At 40.3% G+C, this 21,278-nt stretch overlaps 1 protein-coding gene across 1 annotated transcript in view; it reads right to left on the reverse strand.

Moving 5' to 3' along the window:
• Positions 1-465: 465 nt before the first annotated feature.
• LOC311070985 (uncharacterized protein) overlaps positions 466-21,278 on the reverse strand; it is a gene marked incomplete at its 3' end in the record, with an annotated part of 33,457 nt that continues 12,644 nt past the window's right edge. Inside the window, exon 2 of the mRNA XM_084095202.1 lies at positions 466-2,105. Coding sequence (XP_083951328.1) covers positions 466-2,103 — 1,638 coding nt within the window. The 5' untranslated portion in view covers positions 2,104-2,105. The remainder of the gene's footprint in view (positions 2,106-21,278) is intronic.

A 21,278-nucleotide genomic window follows, 5' to 3' on the forward strand; every position in this document is an offset into this window, starting at 1 on the left:
GGACTATCATACCTTCTGTCCAATGGGACAATTTTCGGACTATTGGGGCTTTGAAATTAGGAGCTGTTGGAGAGTCCTGGTTGTTCCAGAGTCATGGAGGCCACTTTGCTCTGACACGATCCTGCCTCTGATCTCTGCAGGTCCTTCAGCCTCATGGTGTGGTTTCTGTCAGCTGGGAGTCTATAGACAGATGTGTGCCTTTCCAAGTTATGTCCAATCAGTTTAATTTACCACAGGTGGACTCCAATCACAGCACAAGGGGCTGAATACTCATGTCAATGTGTTATGTCAATTTATTCTTTTTAATATATCACAAAAAAAAATCTGAAATTCAGTTTTCTTTGTCATTATGGGGTATTATATGTAGATTATTAAGGGAGAAATGTATTGCTTTTAGCATGAAGCTGCAAATAGAAAAGCTCTGAATGCTCTGTGTGTGACAAAGATTGATCTGATTTGTAGTTGTTAGGGGACGGATGAGGTCGGATGAGGACGGATGAGGTCTAGAATCTTCTTCAGTTTGGTGTTGAGGGTGGAGATGTCAGGCACAGTGGGACCTTTGATAATATCTGGGGCGGTTTCTTTCACCATCTTCTTTTCACATCTGTCTCCATGGTAACTAGTAGGACACTCACACAAATATTCATTGGAGTCCAGCAGCCTCTTGCACGTTCCTCCGTTCTCACATGGGTAATTGTGGCAGGGAGAGATGTTTCGGGAGTAATAGATATAGAGCTTGTGATAACTAGAATAAGAACTATATTCGGGTACCATACAATCGAAATCATCAGAAACCTCCAGGGCTTTTGGGACTTGAACAAACTGCTCTTTAATACTAGCGTGCATCACCTTAAAATGAATAGACTTAAAGTACATATATTGGTTTATGTGGTTTGATTGACTATCACAATTAACGAATTGACGGGAGAATGGCTTTAGGTATTTAAGCAGATAGTCTATTGCTTCTTGGATATTTATCTCCTCTGCTTTCACAGTGTAGCCCACATTGACAGTGATCTTACCCACAGGGATCGGTATCATATTATATAACTTATGTTTCTTATTTTCATCTGTGCACACCATCACTACCCAGTTGTACCAGAAGTACTTCTTATCCAGAAACTCTTTCACCTGAACAGCAATGGCTGTTGTGTCGTCAGCACTGAGTCCTTTGCTGATCCTCACCACGTCTTCCTTCAGGTAGTGCTCATAGTTGCCCAGGCATTCACCTATTAGAGCTGATTTCTGAGCTGCGTAGACATCGTTAAACATCTGGGTGTGTTCGGCTTCTATTCCTGATGAATTCAACCCGATCAGTTTCCAGTAGAACTGGTTCAGCACCATCCCCTGCCACAGCAAACGACTGAAATAGACGTTATATTTGCCGATATCTTGAAAGTCACATTTAAACTTCTTCCTCAGCAGTTCGTTGAGGTTTCCACTGAGAGACGTGTGTTTGACCGTCAGGTAATGGTAGAGGTTGGCCACACTGGCCTCAGTTCCTGTGTTCTCATAGTAGTTGACGAATATCTCTGCCAGTCGGAGTTTGTCCTCTTCACTTTGTACCCACTGACTCTTCTGAAGAAGCTCATTGAACTTCTTCCAGGAATTGAGGATGCGGAGTTCGTCTTGAGAGTAGACGCTGGCGTAGTTAAACCATTCTACGTCTGTTGCCAGGTTGGAGATCTGGATGGAGAGCAAGTCCAGCTTTCTGTTCACTTCAGCAAACCCTTTATTCACCTCGTTCAGCACCGGGTCTTCCTGAGGGATGAAGATCAAGACCATGTTGACAAAAGACGCAACCAGACCTCCGATGCCGGGCGCCAAGCTGGCGATGTTGGTGAGACTTTTCATCACAGCTGACAACTTTTTGGTATCAATCTTTTCAATCCCTTCTTTGACCACAGTGAGGATGCTGTTTGCCACGGCCAAAGAGTTACCCACTTTCTCTCTGTTTTCAAAAGGCTGGTCTCTCTTCACCCTGTAGGATGGTGAGACGACGGAGGACGTGGGATCATGTGGCCGAGCTGAGGATGTCGTCCAGTAGAGAAGAAGGATCAATGAAGCTAACAGCATGGAGGCAGACAGCTGAGGGAACGCCATGACTGCAACACAGACAACACAACATGGAAAAAATATTAAGGTGTTTTGAACCAAACAAATCTGCCGAGCTGGTGTTTTATTTTCTCTGGCAGATACGACTGGCTCTCCTCACATTCAGACAGATTATAAGATGAAGACAACCTTGGCAGTTCAATCACAGAGGATGACAACACTCCAGATTTGAAAATTCAACCTCGCCCATTTTGCTACTCTGATTGTAAGATACTGTATAAGATACTGAAACAGACGGATAACAAACTGCATTTGATTCGATACCCCTGTGACACACTCTCTGGTTCGCCCCTGACCACCACCCAAAATTATGACAAACAAGTATGGGTCACAGCTGTTATAGCTCTGTCGCTCACTGGGTCTGTACATTGTCAACGGTCGGCTTCGAAGCGTCTCCTATGGAAAGTACACCCAGGTGAAAAAGACGTAGTATTAAATGTATTAAAAATATACTTGAAATACAAATAGTATGTTTATAATACATTTGTATTACCAACATGCTTATTTGAAGTGCATTAAAAATACATTGAATTGCATTTTAATATATTTCTAAAAAGTATACTAGAAGTATATTGGTAATACATATATGCTTAATTATACTTTAAAAAAATATACTAAACACAAGCATAATTTTAATACATTTCTAAATAGTATACTAGAAGTGCATTGGTAATAAATATATGCTTAATACTTTTAGGAAATATGCTAAACATAAGCATACTTTTAATGTATTTCTAAAAAGTGCACAATAAGTATATTGGTAATAAATATATGCTTAGTTTAATTTTTAAGAATGATAAACACAATCATACCATTTGTGTGAAGATTTAGTGTATTTAAAGAAAACATACTTATGTTGCTCTTACTTAAAGTACATTTTATGTGTAACTTGTGTACTAAGAACATAGCAAAATGATTACGCTCTAGTGTGTTTAAGTAAGGGATAATGTAACGTTATAGCGAGGCGGTTTAACCCGACAGGCTGAACGGGAGCCCGACGCGAAGCGGAGCTTGAATCAGCCTGAAGAGGTTGTTATTTGCAATAACAACCGTCTCGCTATACATTTTCCTGCTTATTACATGGCTACCTACAAAATAAATAAATAATTTGACACAAATTATTGATTTAAAAAGGAGTTTATTGATTTAAAAACGATTGTATTGCTTCCGCTAAAGAAAATAGTCCGTCCGCGTCCATAACAACGCTCTGTTTTTCATGGCAATTATGGTTTGTTATAGTTCGCAGCGGTTATCAAGAAATAAAAGACCGCATTCTACATTGGAATTCAGCCAAGCCTTTTAATAAAGTACTTTACTTTAAACACGGCCTACTGCAATATATTTGTAATATTTATATATTTATCATTTTAATATTTTAGATTTTTTGTATAATGTACCAACTTCTAATGTATTATAAACATTTGTCAACTATTATTAAGCATTGCAATAAGCACTAAAAATTAATGTTGTTCACTTTTGAACACTTTTGTTTGTAGGCTATACTTGTAAAGGGCTAGGCTGTTGTCCATTACATGATATGTTTTTACTACTAAAATTCCCACAAGGATATCAACATCATATTATTTTCAATGCATCATAGATACATTTTCCAAAGCTGTTTAAATGTTGTCCAAAAATATGTTGTACTTGTTTAAATTTGAACAAGTACAACAATTTTTTTTTTGATTGGAATATGAATAACACACGATTGGTTCCAGAGCCGTTGAACGGCTGTGATTGGTTCTTGTGATAATAATGAGCTCACACCTCACTTAGAGCTTCAGTTGCTGTGCGTATGCCCAGCAAACATATTTACGTTGTGGCAACGTCTGTGGCATATTGCATTTCTGCAATGGCAATGTCGCTGTCTACATGCTCGCAACATTGTTACCATTAGATATACACACTAGATGTCGCATTGGGGCTCTAAGCATGCGTCAAAACCGCCGCCATCTTGGAACAGGGGTCTTGTCATAGGAAGTAGGTAACGCTGCTTTCTCCGCCTGTACTTCGAATTCATGGATGGTGCTGCATATGGATGTTCACACGAACATTGGATGGTACAAATTCACACTCTGTGGATGGTAGTAGTCTAGTCAAGTTGGGTTTTTTTATAAATTAAGTGTACATTTCTCTGCTTGGAGGAAGAAAATGAACTGTGATTCTCGCACAGAAAATTAATTGTGAATGTGCTGTGCACTTTAGATATTATTTGAAATAACCCTTGTGTTTAATATGTAGCTACAATATGCAGGAGTTGATCCTCAATATCCACTTTTGGCTGTGTTGTGCTGTGTTGTTCCTAACTTGTCCTTCTCTTTGTCAATCTTCAAACAGTAGGCTACATCCATTCTATATATATATATATATATATATATATATATATATATATATATATATATATATATATATATATATATATATAAAGTAGCGATAGTTCATTAAAGCACTATGCATTATATTTTGAAAAAGAAGTAGATTATCTTAATGTTACGAACCCCGTTATGAAAGTGCTCGTTATATGGGGTAAGCAACATAAAGACACGCGATAACAAGTTAGCAATATGAAATAGTTTATTATGGGATCAAAACTCACGTATCAGCAGGCAACTGATAGAGGACAGAGATAGACAGACGTAGACCAACGCAACATAGAAACAAACAACATTCAAACACAGCTGAACAGCGGCTGGCGGAAACCTCATGACGCACACAGGACTCCTTGTCAATCCTCTGAAGCCCTTCTCCCTCCGTGAACGTCAAGCTCTTCACAGAGCTTAAAACAGTGATCACAACGATCACGCCGCTGTGGGAAACAAACGTATCCCTCACGTTCCGCGCTCTTCTCTCTTTACTCCGATGTTATATAGGCTATCCAGCCTAGATACTAAATCAGCCGCAGGTGCGCAGGGGCGGAGCCTATTAGGAAAGAGAGAACCGGATCAATGAAAGAGATAAACACAAATAAACATAACTCTGGCCGTAACACTTCCCCCCTGAAAACAGAAACAGTTTTTTCGTTCTCCCCTCTTCTCGTACAGAGAAAACAAACGAAAAACTGATTCTGAAAATCAGAGAAAAGTATGACCTAAACCCTCGACAATGCATCGGCCACTACATTCTCAGATCCTTTCTTGTAACGGATCTCTAAGTTATATGGTTGCACAATTAGTGCCCATCGCATCAGCCGCTGATTGTGATTATACATCTTACTCAAGAAAATTAACGGATTGTGATCCGTATAAACAATAACAGGAAACATACTGGCCCCCACATAAACATCAAAATGCTGTAGTGCCAGCAACAGAGCTAACGTTTCCTTCTCTATTGTAGAGTAATTAAACTGATGACGGTTGAACTTAGCAGAGAAGTAGGACACAGGATGAGGTATCCCGTCAGTACCCTCCTGTAGAAGAACAGCTCCCGCTCCCACAGCACTGGCATCTACCTCCATCTGAAACGGAGAGAAAACGTCCGGGGCAGATAACACTGGAGCACTGCAAAGAAGAGACTTAGCCGACAAAAATGCCTGTTGGCACTCATTAGTCCAAACAAAATCAACTTTCGGACTACATAATCGAGTTAAGGGAGCTACAACACTTGAAAAATTTCTACAAAAACACCGGTAGTACCCTACCATTCCGAGAAATCTACGTAGCTCTCGCCTTGTAGAAGGTACTGGATATTCTAGTACGACAGACACTTTTCCCTCTAATGGCCGAACGTGACCATTTCCTACCTGCTTTCCCAGGTATGTAACAGAGGCCTTAGCGAATTCACATTTTCTCAAATTCAATGTTAAAGACGCAGCAGCTAAACGACAGAACACATCATATAGCGTCGACAGATGTTCAGCCCATGTAGATGAGTAAATAACTACATCATCCAAATAGACGTTACAATTAGAAACATCACCTAAAACCATGGACATCAATCTCTGAAACGTCGCTGGGGCGTTTCGGAGGCCAAACGCCATACGCGTATACTGAAGAAAAGAATCAGGAGTTACAAACGCAGAAATCTCAGAAGCGCGCTCGGTTAGAGGCACCTGCCAGTAACCCTTCAGCAGATCTAACTTCGTAATGTATTTCGCGGCCCCAAGAGTATCAATACAGTCATCGATACGCGGAAGAGGAAAAGCGTCGGGTACAGTAACGGAATTAACTTTCCTAAAATCAGTGCAAAAACGAGAAGATCCATCCGCCTTTGGCACTAAAATACACGGTGAGCTCCATGGGCTACCACTCGGAACAGCAAATCGGTTTTTCAGTAGATACTCTACTTCAAGTTTCATTGCCTCTCTTTTACTCACCGGGCAGCGATACGCATGCTGCTTTATGGGCCGTGCATTACCGACATCAATGTCATGTCGAATGACAGAAGTACCAGGAGGGACATCACTGAAAAGACTCTGGAAACTGTCTAACAGTTTCCTTATATCCTTCAGCTGTTCGCTAGACAAATATGACAGTTGAGAGGAAAGAGTTGACAACACCTCAGAGTTCTTTAAACAACCGCCATTCAAAACCTCCATGGATACGTTTAACCCATCATCCACATCGGTAGGCAAAGTACAAGTAAGCAATGAAACTCGCTCTTCCACCGACGCCACTGTTTCAGGAACGTTAACGATCTCGTCTTTATGTTCACGACCCAAATATGACTTCAGCATATTTACGTGACATAAACGAGTTTTTCGCCTCCGTTCTGGAGTATGTATGATGTAGTCCGTATCACTCACCTTATTTTTAACTAAATACGGACCTGAGAAACGCGCAGACAGAGCAGATCCAGGGTTAGGAATCAATACTAAAACCTTTTCCCCAGGTAAAAAATTGCGCATAACTGCCTTCTTATCAAAACAGCGTTTCATTTTCTCCTGTGAAAGAGAAAGAACTTCTTTTGCTACTGCGCAAGCATTTTGTAAACGTTCACGAGAGCGAGAGATAAAATCAAGAGTGTTGGTCTTCTCAGAAGGACCTAAATCGAGAAATTCCTCCTTCAGCATTTTTAAAGGTCCTCGAACATTGTGACCAAACACCAACTCTGAAGGGCTAAAACCAAGCGACTCCTGCCGCACCTCGCGCAACGCGAATAAAACTAGAGGAACTCCTTCATCCCACTCGTTCGCAGTCTCAACGCAGTACTTGCGCAGTGAAGATTTTAAAGTCTGGTGCCAGCGCTCCAACGCTCCTTGAGACTGGGGGTGAAAAGCACTTGACACAACATGTGAAACTTTGAGAGCCTTCAATGAATTACGAAATACTCGAGATAAAAAATTTGATCCCTGGTCTGTTTGGACCGTTTTCGGTAAACCGAAAGTCGTAAAAAATTTCGTAAGCGCTTTTGTCACAGTTTTAGCAGTTATATTCCTTAATGGAATAGCTTCTGGATATCGAGTAGCTACGCACATTATCGTCAGTAAATACTGACAACCAGATTTGGCGCGAGGAAGTGGACCCACACAATCTACGAAAACACGTTCAAACGGTTCACCTACCGCAGGTATAGGGCAAAGCGGAGCAGGCGGCACGAGCTGGTTAGGTTTGCCACCCACCTGACAGAGGTGGCATGTTTTACAGTACCTAGAGACATCAGTTTTTAACCCTGGCCAGAAAAAATGCTGGAGTATCCGGTCATAAGTCTTATTTATCCCAAGGTGTCCAGACCAAGAATGGTCATGGGCTAAACTCAAAACATGTTGTCGGAATTTTAAAGGCACCACTATCTGCTGCACCACATTCCAATCATCTGCCTGCTCAACATTCATCGTTCTACTCCACTTGCGCATCAAAACATTGTCATTCCAGTGAAACTGTTGATTACGCGAGGACGGCAAACCATTCTCAGCACTCACGCGACATTTTTCAAACGTCTGGTCATTCTTCTGAGCATCAATTAAAGTCTCCCGTGAAATGGATGCATCTGAAACGAGATCAAAACAAACAGGTGGACTTGCAGTCCTCTCAGCATCATTCAAAGACTCCGGAAACGTATCATCTCTCAAGATTTCTGAGAAAACAGAATCACTGAGGTTATTCTCTTGCATATCACGTTTTTCTTGTGCTCGTGTAGTAACAGCGCTAGCTGATAACACATCTGGAAAACTTTTAATAAGTACATCAGAATGCGGCTCAATGTGCGGATCATCGGTCACGTGCACAACCGGCATTACCTTACCACCAGCAATGTCGTTTCCCATTATAAAATCAATACCCATCACTGGTAGAGAAGGACGAACTGCTACTTGAAAACACCCAGATGCCAGATCAGACGTAACCCATACGCGGTGAAGAGGAATGCTTAAAAAGCCCATCTCAATGCCTTGTACAATCGTACTGGTGTTACTCGCAGAATCAGCGCAAAAATCTAAAGTGTCTGACAAAATAAAGGATTGAGATCCTCCAGTGTCACGCAAAATTCGTACTGGTTTGCGATTTTCAATACCCTCATTCAAAGACACAAATCCGTCAAACACGAACGGTTGGAAACATACATCAGGTGCTGTAAAAGAAATAGAAGGTGGCGAAGATAAAGTTTTGACTAAAACAGTCCCTCGAGGCTGAATAGAAGACTCCTGTCACTCTTGCTTTCGTTTAAGTACACGACACTCAGTCATTATATGCCCCAATTTATGACAGTAACTACATTCCTTGCGAGTTTTTGAGCTAAAAGGAACCCATTTGTTTTTAACATCAGAGATATTCTCATTATCTTTCCATACGGGACCTCCAAGATCACTGGAAAGTTTAACAAACACTGTTTTGTGCATCAAAGCATACTCGTCTGCTAATACCGCAGCCTGCTGCACTGCACTGACTTTTTGTTCGTTTAAATACAGAGCAGTACGCTCAGAAACACAGTTCTTAAACTCTTCAATCAACATGAGCTCACGCAAAGAATTATAATCTGTCACTTTACACGCTTTAATCCATCGATCAAACAATATGCCTTTCTCACGAGCAAACTCGACATAGGTTTGAGACGCAGGTTTTTTCGTAGTACGAAACCGCTGTCTGTAATGCTCAGGGACTAATTCATACGCTCGAAGAATCGCAATTTTGACAGCATCATACTGCACACTTTCTTCCAACGAAAGCGATGCACACACTTCTTGCGCCTTGCCGACTAATTTACACTGCAACATTAATGCCCAAACTTCAGTTGGCCATTTTAAAGCACTCGCGATTCGTTCAAATGCTTGAAAATATGCCTCTACTTCTCTTTCACGAAAAGATGGAACTATAGCAATATTTTTAGCCACATCAAAATGTATAGATGACGACACAGCTACAGACTCGGATTCAGCACCAGCTGAACCAGGACTAACAGACACAATACTCGAATTTAACAACCCAGGAGGAGCTGTTTAAGAACCATCATCCGAACTAATTGCTGTTTGAACAATCGTTCGTGAGTCTGAAACGGCCTGCAACTCCAACTCCCGTAGTCGTACTTTTGTATCAGCATCAATTCGATACATTTCTAACTCACGTTTTAAATCATTCTGTCTTGCCTGAGCACGATCTTGAGTCTCCAACTGTAAACGAGCGAGCCGAATCTTTAACCGCACATCAGAACGAAAATCGGGTGATGCTTCAGTAGACAGTAAAATCGGTTCAAATTTAGGAATTGAAAAAGGTGGTCCTACCTCAGCAGTTACTATGCCTGGAGTAGCCTGCAAACCAACCAGCCCTCGTGACGGAGAACTTCCTACAGCACTTGTCACTGGTTCAGGTACTTGTCGAGAAACAAAAGGAAATACCCCCTGATCAGTCAAATGAGACAATACACAACGTTTAATTTCCTCTTTGCGCTGTGTTTTAGAAACTGAAATCTCATAGTGCTGAGCTATCAAAAACAAGTCATTTTTTCGACATGCATCTAACCCCTCAACACTAGGTTGATCCAGAGCCATAGAGAGAGAAGAGTTGCGACACTCGTTGAACTCACTAGCGGGGTGGTCACGTGGTTCATGTAAGCCTGTAAAGTTCCACACACAGGTCGCGCTGTCATGTTCTTCTATGGGACTGACAGCAGCGATTGCGAAATTGAATGGTAAATATAAATAAAACACATACACAAGTCCTTGTTTGACTATTATTGCATATTTTTAAATGTCAGTTTTACATTTGGAGTGGTAGGGTGACAACTGAAAGCTATATAGCCTATATACGGTAAGTATTACTTAGATACGTTTTGGAGGGAAAGCTTCACGTTCGTGTTAGCATCGGTAGAACAGAGAGGGATTAAGAAAGCAGGGTAGCTAGGGTGACCACCATCAAACAAACCAAATGTGGGACGATGTGGAACATTTTACCAACACTAAAACATAAACCACCCCTGTGTTTCTGCACCCTTCAGACTGATTACCTTTAAAGATAGTTTTATTATTATTATATAATGTCTAACTTAATAAAAACATTTGAATTCTGCCTTTCAGCTGATAAAAATTCTTTGTTCTTTAGTCCTTTCCAGAAAACACCATTAGCCTACATCACAATGTAACATAACATGTCTTTATTTGACATGTCATTTAAATTCAACATCACTGAGCCCAAAGGCAGCGGCATCATGCAGATCACTATTTTATAAACAGATCTGACCAAGTCCAATTAAAATCCAACAAAATAAACAATGAACAAATAAAATATAAAACATGAAATTAGATCATTGACAGTCTTATATATTAAGAATATATTAAACCAAAACTTTCATATTTTTAGAAAGGATGTGAATTTAAACCACCACAACAAGTTGATAAATTCTGTTGAATTAAATAGTTTAGTTTAATTTAATTAATTATTAATTATTTAACATTATTTTATTTAATGTTTTCTGACAGGAAACACGTGGAACGAATCACCGGTCCACATTTTGATTGACAGCTGTCACAACCTACTAGTGACTGTGTTTACTCCTTTCCTTTCAACCATTGTATAGGATTTAAAAAAAGGCTGTTGTATTTGTACTTCTGACGAAGCGCTGTTAAATAGCCTATAGGTGAAAAAAATACACTGCAAAAAGAAGAAATAAAATGCTTTCTTAAAAAGGCAAAAGAATGCATGCACGTTTTCTTAATATAATAATTAAAAACCAATAGACGGATGAAAATGCGGGACATATTCTCAATATGCGGCATGTGGGACAAGGGGTGAAAATGCTGTGCGGGACAACGCAAAGCAGGGCGGGTGGTCACCCTAAGAGTAGCTAGCAACAGTCCATTCAGCATTTAGTGTCCAGTCCTTTTCTTCTGATGAGGCATGAGTTGACCACAAACCAAGATAATTTTAAGACTAACCCATACACAAAGTATCAAATATATGTAAGAATAACAACTCATTACGCTTGGATGAATGAATGCAATAGTATTTTTTTTTTTATTAAACAATGAGTGAGACAACAAGAAAAAGACAAGAAAAAAAGTGTGTGTGGTCATCAAGTTTATGAATTTCAGGAGAAGTTGAAGAACATCACAACCACTCTCTGTGATGTTCAATGGTGTCATGGTTCATTGGTTACAACTAATATTTTATAGATCAGTGGTCATACCATGGTTTGCTGTGCAGCTTTTGGATGCTCCAATCCTTCTGAGAAGGGTTACCAAATGTATGGCTTCCCCAAAGACCAAGAGCGCAGGAAAAAATGGATGGCAATGGTCAGCCGTCAAAACCTGCAAATGACAGGGTCCAGCTACAGAAAACTATGTCATGTAAGTAATGTTCACACAGGTGACATCACTTACTAGCATTTCAAAGGGCATCATATTTGTAAATGTAGAGAATTAAGACTTTTCAATGATATTTGAAGTACAATGGAAACTGACCTTACAAGCCTACCATACCATGCTGTGCCAACCATATTCATTCACTGGCCTAAGCCGAAGAGAAGGAAATCCCCTTCAGTGAGGGTGCCTCCAGCACCAATCAAAACTACAATGGACCACACATATTACAAAAAATTAAAATTCAGTATAGTACATGCAGCGAACAATATTCTCCATTTCATATAATTCAATGATTATTCATATTAGTAAACCCAGCTTCAAAACAACCAGTGGGCAGGGATTCTCCGAGGATTTGCATACAAAATGTTAGGGGTGTAACAATATATCATGTCACAATATATCGCAAGACAAAAATGCAACAATATGTATCGTGGATAGTTCACCCAAAATAAAAATTACCCTGTGAGAAAAAAATTGAACCTTACTGGTTGCCATGGATGTATTTGGCCTCTCCATTCCCGGCACACCGTCCACAGCCTCCAGTCTCCTCTCATTTCAGCAGCCATCGCCAGCACCAGCCGCCACCACATGAAGCAGAGCACAAATCAGTAGACAAGCGCTGTATTGTAGGTCAATGCGTTTCCCTACTCATAGAAGAAATTAGTCACACTGTTTAATAAACATTTTATTCAACCTTAATGATCCTATAGAAGATTTCAGGCAGTTTCTCTTTTTTTTTTAAATAAAATATTTTACAGTCTTTTATTTCACTTTGTGAAAAGTTTCTGGCTTTGTTCAGGCAAAGATGCACCTTACACTTTTCACAGTAGACATGTGAGAAGAGATTGTTGGTGCAGTGCTTGCATATGTCAGGTCTCCCATGTTGGAAAATGATCAATGCCACCCCATCTTACATAAAAAAAATTAATAATAAAAAAAAAAAAAAATCACACTGCAGCTTGGCCATTTATGGGATGTTGTTGGATTGATTTATTGAAAGAATACCCAAAATGTATTTTAAGATGGCATTTCAGGCATTAATTAAATCATCAAAATAGTGTGTGGTTGTATTGTGGTGGGAAATATGTAGATTTCATTACAGAAATGTTACATGAAAGTTCAGGGATAAAGCACCCATAAACCTGCAGTATCAAATTTGATACACACATTTTTTGCTTGATTAAACTGTAATATAGAGAATGAATTGTTAGGTAATTATGTATTGTTTCATTACAGAAACTATTCATTTGAAACAATTAGTAACAATAGAAATGTTATTCTTACTGTAACTTCTTGAAAATGAGCAAAGGTTTTCCTGCAAATCGCGTGTGGATGTTTTAATGACGGCGACCATATTAAAGGCCAAAAAAAGCTTTTTAGGCCGTGGGCCAAGTCTGTTTTTCTCCTTTAGTTTTCGATTTGATAGATCTCCTCCAGGGAACTGGTTCATTTTTTTATAATTAGCTATATAAATTGTTGTTGAGCACATTACTGCTCGTTTCCAACGTCAATTGTTGCACATTAAAATATAACGTAGATATAATCTCGCTAGCTAACCACAAAATGTTAGCCGGATCAATCAGTCGTCTACCAAGATAAAAAAAATATATAGAATTAAGTTTTGCATATACAAATAAGATAAGTATATGCATCATAAAGGGCCTCTGATAAAATATAGACAGTGGACCATTCAACATTGTTAGTAATTTAATAAACTTACCTCAGAAGTTAGCCTACTCCACGGCCAGCAATGGAAATCTCCACGCGTTGAATGAATTGTTTCGAACTTCCGGGAACTTTACGAGACTGCATACCCCGGAAGTAGGCGGCAAAAAGCTTTACAACGGAGTCCTATGGGAGTGTCGCCACTCTGTTTTCTCTACCACTCTGGGTTGATCTATAAATCTGTCCAAATCAAAAGTTGCCATTCTATAATTTTGCTTTTATTAAGCGGAGTAATTTTAAGGAAAATCCATACGCAAAACCCGGACCTACCTACCTAACCAGAAAACTAGCTAAAATCTAGCTAGTCTTCAGAGGGTACCGATTAAGAGATTCTCTCTCTCCCCCGGAGTACCTCCAAAAACAACAAACTAACATAACAAAGAAAAACAACAAACAGTAAACCGTAGCCAGAACTGGCGCTAGGCACAGCCCTGTTGGCTTACTCTAACTAACCGGAAAATGCGTAGGATAAACCTGATCCACACAAAGCAAATCAAGTTAATTACTCACAGCTCAATTCTCAGAACAAAATAAGCTATTTACAGCTATCAACAAATCCGGGTCGAGCCCCCATTTATGTTACGAACCCCGTTATGAAAGTGCTCGTTATATGGGGTAAGCAACATAAAGACACGCGATAACAAGTTAGCAATATGAAATAGTTTATTATGGGATCAAAACTCACGTATCAGCAGGCAACTGATAGAGGACAGAGATAGACAGACGTAGACCAACGCAACATAGAAACAAACAACATTCAAACACAGCTGAACAGCGGCTGGCGGAAACCTCATGACGCACACAGGACTCCTTGTCAATCCTCTGAAGCCCTTCTCCCTCCGTGAACGTCAAGCTCTTCACAGAGCTTAAAACAGTGATCACAAAGGATGGCTGACGCGAAACAGTCGTTCCGAAGCTTTGCGAGATCCCGAAGCGCAGATGTTTCGAAACACTGATCCGAAGCGTGATTCAAAACACCAATGTCACGTGACTATGGCCAAACGAAGCCTCGAAGTGTTTCACTAAGTGTTTCATCAGGTGTGGTCCGCCGAATCAGCGTTTGATTGACACGGTCGGGAACAGACCCCACAGTCGCACATCTGTATAAAAGTGAAATCAACGCATCTTGACCTCGTGGGTTTTTGTGAGAGGAGTTTGATTTTGAGATAGCGGATTTTTGGTGATATAGTGACATAGTGCGATTTGATTAGTTATAGGCTATTTAGGCTTGCATTTAAATTTAACATGAATTTAAATGAAACTGGAAAGAGATAGCAGTAATCTTTCCTCATTTGTATGTCCTAGCTAAAAAAAATATCTCCGCCGTCGGCGTCAATGGCCTCGTGGTCAGTGCGCCGACATGTAGCGCCTTTGCACTCGGGCGTCCCGAGTTCGAGTCCCGGCTCGTGGACCTTTCCCGCCTCGTTTTTTTGTCATCTCTCTACTGTCCTGTCACAATAAAAGGAAAATCACCAAAACAATATATATATATATATATATATATCTTTGCATGCCAGTAACAAGTGTCCCTTGTGAGAGGATTTTTTCAAAGGCTGGAGAAATTATCTGTAAAAAAAGAAGTAGTCTAAGTCCTTCCACAGCAGAGAAATTAATATTTTTGAATAAAAATCTCTAAAAAAGTGAGACATTGTGGCTTGATTTCTTTTATTAATATTCATTTTGCAAGACCAAAATAACATTATGCACAGTGAGGAGCCTATAGGTTACAATCTTCACATATTAGAAAATTATAATAATAAAAAAACAACACATTTTTTTAATGGCTCGTCAAGGTTGTTTCAGATCAACACCTGCAAGTGACCACTAGGTGTCACCGTTGAGACGGGTGTCGGATTGATTCGAAGCCTCGAAACAATATGGCACATTTGGTTCAACTGTTTCAATTGCTTCACGAGGCCTCGATCTGGCCATCACTAGTGATCACAACGATCACGCCGCTGTGGGAAACAAACGTATCCCTCACGTTCCGCGCTCTTCTCTCTTTACTCCGATGTTATAGAGAGCCTAAGTCCCGCCCCTCCGCTTCCGGCTCATGGGACCTTATTTCGGAAAAAATATGTATGGAAGTCAATGGTGAGAGATAACTTATCTTCTTGTTCCGTCTGAACTGTGCCCTGAACTACACATATGATGTTTGTCAATTTAAAAGGTAATTATGAAAGTCAAGAAAGTCGCAGTTTGTCATAAAATAGAAGAGTAACGTTTAGTTTTATGTGAAAATCGCTCAATGAACTACATCTCTCGTCTCGCACTATGTACGTCACAAGATCCGTTGCTCGTATGTGTGTATTCTGGCTCAAAACACTCAGGCATGACGGCGTAACGTTACGATTATAATGTAAGACTATAGAAAAAATGACAGACGTTAGCTTCAGTAAAGTTAGCTTCATTCATTGAGAGAAAAGGTATGACGTCGCATGTGCGCCTTCTGGGTTTGTAGTCTTTGTAATTACGTATTTTCACAGTCTTATACCTCAGCAGTTTTACATCAAGCTGCGACTTTCTTGACTTTAAAATGTATCTTTTAAATTGACAAACATCATATGTGTAAATCAGGGCACAATTCAAACGAGATCAAAATATTTGTTGTCTCTCGCCATTGACTACCATACAATATTTTTCCGAAATAAGATCCCATGGTGGTCGACCGGAAGGGGAGGGACTTAGGCTCTCTATATAGGCTATCCAGCCTAGATACTAAGGGTGTTTCTCAAAACCAAGAATGCAAAGAACGGACTTGTGTTCTTGGGGAGAACGCTCTTGCTAGTTGTTCTTGGAAGAATGAACTCACAAGGTGACGAGCACACAGAACGCTGCTGACAGTTTGAGACGATGTGTTCTTGCTGGTATTGCGCAATAATACCCCCGCACAGACGCCGTCTGCAGTACCAAAACATAACGAGAATTATTGACGTTATTATTGGCCGTTATTCTAATGGAGAAGATTCTCACTTCCGAAAACGTTTGAGCACATTTTCGATTCGCCATATATTTTCGTAAAAATGCCAATATTTGAAATCTACACAGTTGATTTCTCGCATCAAATGTTCTCAGAAGTGAATTTAGTGATGAAATAGCGAACGAAATTGTAGAAAAACGACTTGTATTGACCTGCCTCTCCTTCATCGAATGCCGAAATGAATGCTGGGATATTTCTGCCGTCAAGTTCACACAAGTTACCAACCGTTGCATCCTCGGTAAAATGGGCGTGTCAAGAACACTTCCGGGATTTTTAACCGTTCTTGCCAAAATGCAAACTTGTGTATTGGGACAGTACTTGGGCAGCGACTGATGACGTTTCACAAGTCCACAAGAACACAAGTACAGACAAGAACGCATATTGAGAAACGGCCTAAATCAGCCGCAGGTGCGCAGGGGCGGAGCCTATTAGGAAAGAGAGAACCGGATCAATGAAAGAGATAAACACAAATAAACATAACTCTGGCCGTAACATTAATATCAAAACCTTAAATTTTCTTTGGACTCAATGATAAATACATGTCTGACCGTTGGAAGAAACCAAAAAAAAAAACCTAGAAAATCGCATTCATAAAGATTTATGGTGATTTTATTTCCGTTAGACCTTTGGCTACACTGACGCTGATGCATTAAAGAGGAGGGGCTCCCCTGTACCAAGATGACGGCTCTATTGGCGCATTCGTTCCAATGAACTGCCGTATACAAGGCGACATCTAGTGTATATATCTATGCATTGTAACAACGTAGAATTGTAGCCACAGGGCTGTAGCAACGTTGCTACGCGACATTCAGCAACTGAGAGATGACGTTGAGAGATGATCCCCCATTTAGCATTTTATGTTTTGAGGTTAATTTTTAATTAGTCAGATGCAGGGCTGGACTGGGACAGAAAATCGGCCCTGGCATTTTGGCCCAGACTGGCCCACTATATATGATCATAAACACCAACCATCTTTGCACGCCCTTGAATATGTTTTTGTTCAACTCCTATTCATTAAAACCACTAATGCCATGTAATGAGTGAGTATAAACGAGTGAGAGTTAACAGATGAAATTAGTACAAAATTGTAATTTATTTATACAATTGAACTATATTGATGCATCCAAAAAACAAGCTATAAGCTGCATTGGCATAGCAATACCAGTGTTTTTCACAGGAATTTTGGTAAAACTGTGGTGGGTGGACCTCAGTCTTTCCAGGGGGGGTTTGGGGGCATGCTCCCCCTAAGAAATTTGTGTGCATTTTAATGTTAAATTCATCAATCTGGTGCAGTTTGAGGGTTTAAAATTAAGAGTTCCAACCCAAATTCAGTGTGCAAATATAACAAAGAAAAAATCAAACATCTTTTAGTAACAGTGTCTGTCTGTATTACACTACTTCATAATAATAGTTATAATATTAACCTCATGGCAGTAGCCTGGGACAGGAGCCTGGACTGGGACAAAAATTCTGCCCTGGCATTTTGGCCCAGACTGGCCCACTACATATGATCATAGACACCACCCATCTTTGCACACCCTTGAATATGTTTTTGTTCAACTCCTATTCGTTAAAAACACTAATGCCATGTAATGAGTGAGTAGGAATGAGTTAACACAGATGAAATAAGTACAAAATTGTAATTTATTAATACAATTGAACTAATATCCACAGTGATAAATCCAAAAACAAGCTATAAGCTGTGTTGGCATAGCAATACCAGTGTTTCTCACAGGATTTTTGGTAAAGCTGTGGTGAGTGCCTCTAGGGGGGCCCTGGATGTGCATCCCACAAATCTCCATCAACTGCAAGATGCGATCCTATCAATATGGGCCAACATTTCTAAAGAATGCTTTCAGCACCTTGTTGAATCAATGCCACGTAGAATTAAGGCAGTTATGAAGGCGAAAGGGGGTCAAACACAGTATTCGTATGGTGTTCCTAATAGTCCTTTAGGTGAGTGTATATATACAGTATACACTCACCTAAAGGATTATTAGGAACACCTAGGGTGACCACCTGCTAATAAGCCCAAGGGGGGACAAGGGGTATGTTTCTGAGGGACAATGTGGGACACTGTCTGGCGCGGCGGTGCCCCACTGGCAGACTCACTGATAGTGGTTTACCCATTTCTAGCACATACCACCTTGCATAGTATTAATAATGCCCTATTCTCCTAAACGTGTAATTTTTGATGTATGCTCATGAATAGGCCAACCAATGTGTATTTTTTTTTCTAAATAAAGACTCGTAATATTTTGAACATTCAATGAATTGACAGATGTACTTCCACTTAAGATTTACTATTTAATTTTATTTATTTTTCATTACAATTTATTTACTTTAAATAAATTAACAAATTATAATATAAATTTATAGGATTAACAGGAATTGTAGTTGCTCAACACCATAGGAACAGTTAAAAAAAAAGTATTTAAAAAAAATACGATTGACCTCGTATTCCCCCTCCCTTCATGTCCGATTGAGAAGGACGTTTTGCAAAGGTCACAAAAAGCCCTCTCGGTATCCCCCTCAACACCTTTCAGCCACAAATATTCATTTCCCCATTTTTGTTTCTTGTACTCACACTTTCTCTTTTTAATTGATGATGGCGTTGCCTCTCAGACAGTCTCTTTCTCGAATTTTTCGAATTGGAAAGCGCGCATCTAAAAGTTCCTTCCTTCCAAGTGTGTCTGGTATGCGCGTGCGTGCGCTGTCATGACAACAACGAAAAAGTTGACAACAACCTAGTCAGCAGTTCAAATGAGGGGTTTGTGTGGCAACAATAGCGTGCTGAAATGTCAAGTAATGTTCGTTTGTCTGCTTGGGGCTCGAGTATATAGAGCGACCAACTTTTTTTTGAGCAAGCATAGATTATGCGTGACACGGTCTCAATTTGCGTGACGCGTGAATTGGGCTTCAAACGCTGTGCGCGCACGCGCTACGCGGGACGGGTGGTCACCCTAGGAACACCATACTAACGAAGCTCCCGTTCCACCACATCCCAAAGATGCTCTATTGGGTTGAGATCTGGTGACTGTGGGGGCCATTTTAGTACAGTGAACTCATTGTCATGTTCAAGAAACCAATTTGAAATGATTCGAGCTTTGTGACATGGTGCATTATCCTGCTGGAAGTAGCCATCATAGGATGGGTACATGGTGGTCATAAAGGGATGGACATGGTCAGAAACAATACTGTTTGTATAAAGAATACTGTTGTTTTGTGTGCCGTCTTTGTCAACTGCCTTTATTGTTGTTTGTTTATTGTAAAGCGTCCTTGAGCCCTGGAAAGGCGCTATATAAATAAAACTTATTATTATTATTATTATTATTAAACAATGCTCAGGTAGGCCGTGGCATATAAACGATGCCCAGTTGGCACTAAGGGGCCTAAAGTGTGCCAAGAAAACATCCCGCACACCATTACACCACCACCACCAGCCTGCACAGTGGTAACAAGGCATGATGGATCCATGTTCTCATTCTGTTTACGCCAAATTCTGACTCTACCATCTGAACGTCTCAACAGAAATCGAGACTCATCAGACTAGGCAACATTTTTCCAGTCTTCAACTGTCCAATTTTGGTGAGCTCGTGCAAATTCTAGCCTCTTTTTCCTATTTGTAGAGGAGATGAGTGGTACCCGGTGGGGTCTTCTGCTGTTGTAGCCCATCCGCCTCAAGGTTGTGCTTGTTGTGGCTTCACAAATGCTTTGCTGCATACCTCGGTTGTAACGAGTGGTTATTTCAGTCAAAGTTGCTCTTCTATCAGCTTGAATCAGTCAGCCCATTCTCCTCTGACCCCTAGCATCAACAAGGCAATTCGCCGACAGGACTGCCGCATACTGGATGTTTTTCCCTTTTCACACCATTCTTTGTAAACCCTAGAAATGGTTGTGTGTGAAAATCCCAGTAACTGAGCAGATTGCGAAATACTCAGACCGGCCCGTCTGGCACCAACAACCATGGCACTCTCAAAAATGCTTAAATATATATATATATATATATATATATATATATATATATATATATATATATATATATATATATATATATATATATATATATATATATGAGATGCACCGGCCCAAAAACCACGTCGGCCCCCCGGGAATCTCTCGGTAGTCCCGATGGCCAGTACATGCCTAGGTGACCTCAGACATCTGACGTTAAAGATTTATGTTGTTGTTGCCCAGATAAAATGACAGAGAAAAGAAAAACAGACATAAGATCTCTTTTCAGTACACCAAACGCCATACTAACGTCACTGTCACAGGCAAAGGAGACCGAAAGAACTGAGGAAGAGGGAGAGCAGGGACAGTCAGGTGTAGAGTCTCAGGTAAGGGTGTTGAGCTCAGTTCATATTTTTGGAGGTGTGTGGCTGTCAGGGTTAGCAGATGAGCTTTACCAGTGGCTCACTAATTTACATTATGATCAGCTAATTTAACAAGTGTACAAAAGCATTATATTTCTTTTATATTGGGACACTTTTTTGCAAAATAAGTCATTATGTTTTAAAGGTGCATTGCGCAAGTCTCTGAGTTTTTGCAGAACTATGCCCCCTTCTGGCGACACGCGAAACTGCAACCAGAGTTTGCGTTGGGGTTTGGGATGAACTAGAAGCCGGTCTCTTTGAATCCATCTTCTACTTTTGCCAAAGTCACTTGAGTTGTCTTCGCTGATGCGGATAATGGCAGCGAATACACAAACCTGCCAGACATAGTCAGGTG

This window comes from Abramis brama (genome assembly GCF_963993115.1).
Source record: "Abramis brama genome assembly, chromosome: 20".
In the NCBI taxonomy this organism is placed as follows: domain Eukaryota; kingdom Metazoa; phylum Chordata; class Actinopteri; order Cypriniformes; family Leuciscidae; genus Abramis; species Abramis brama.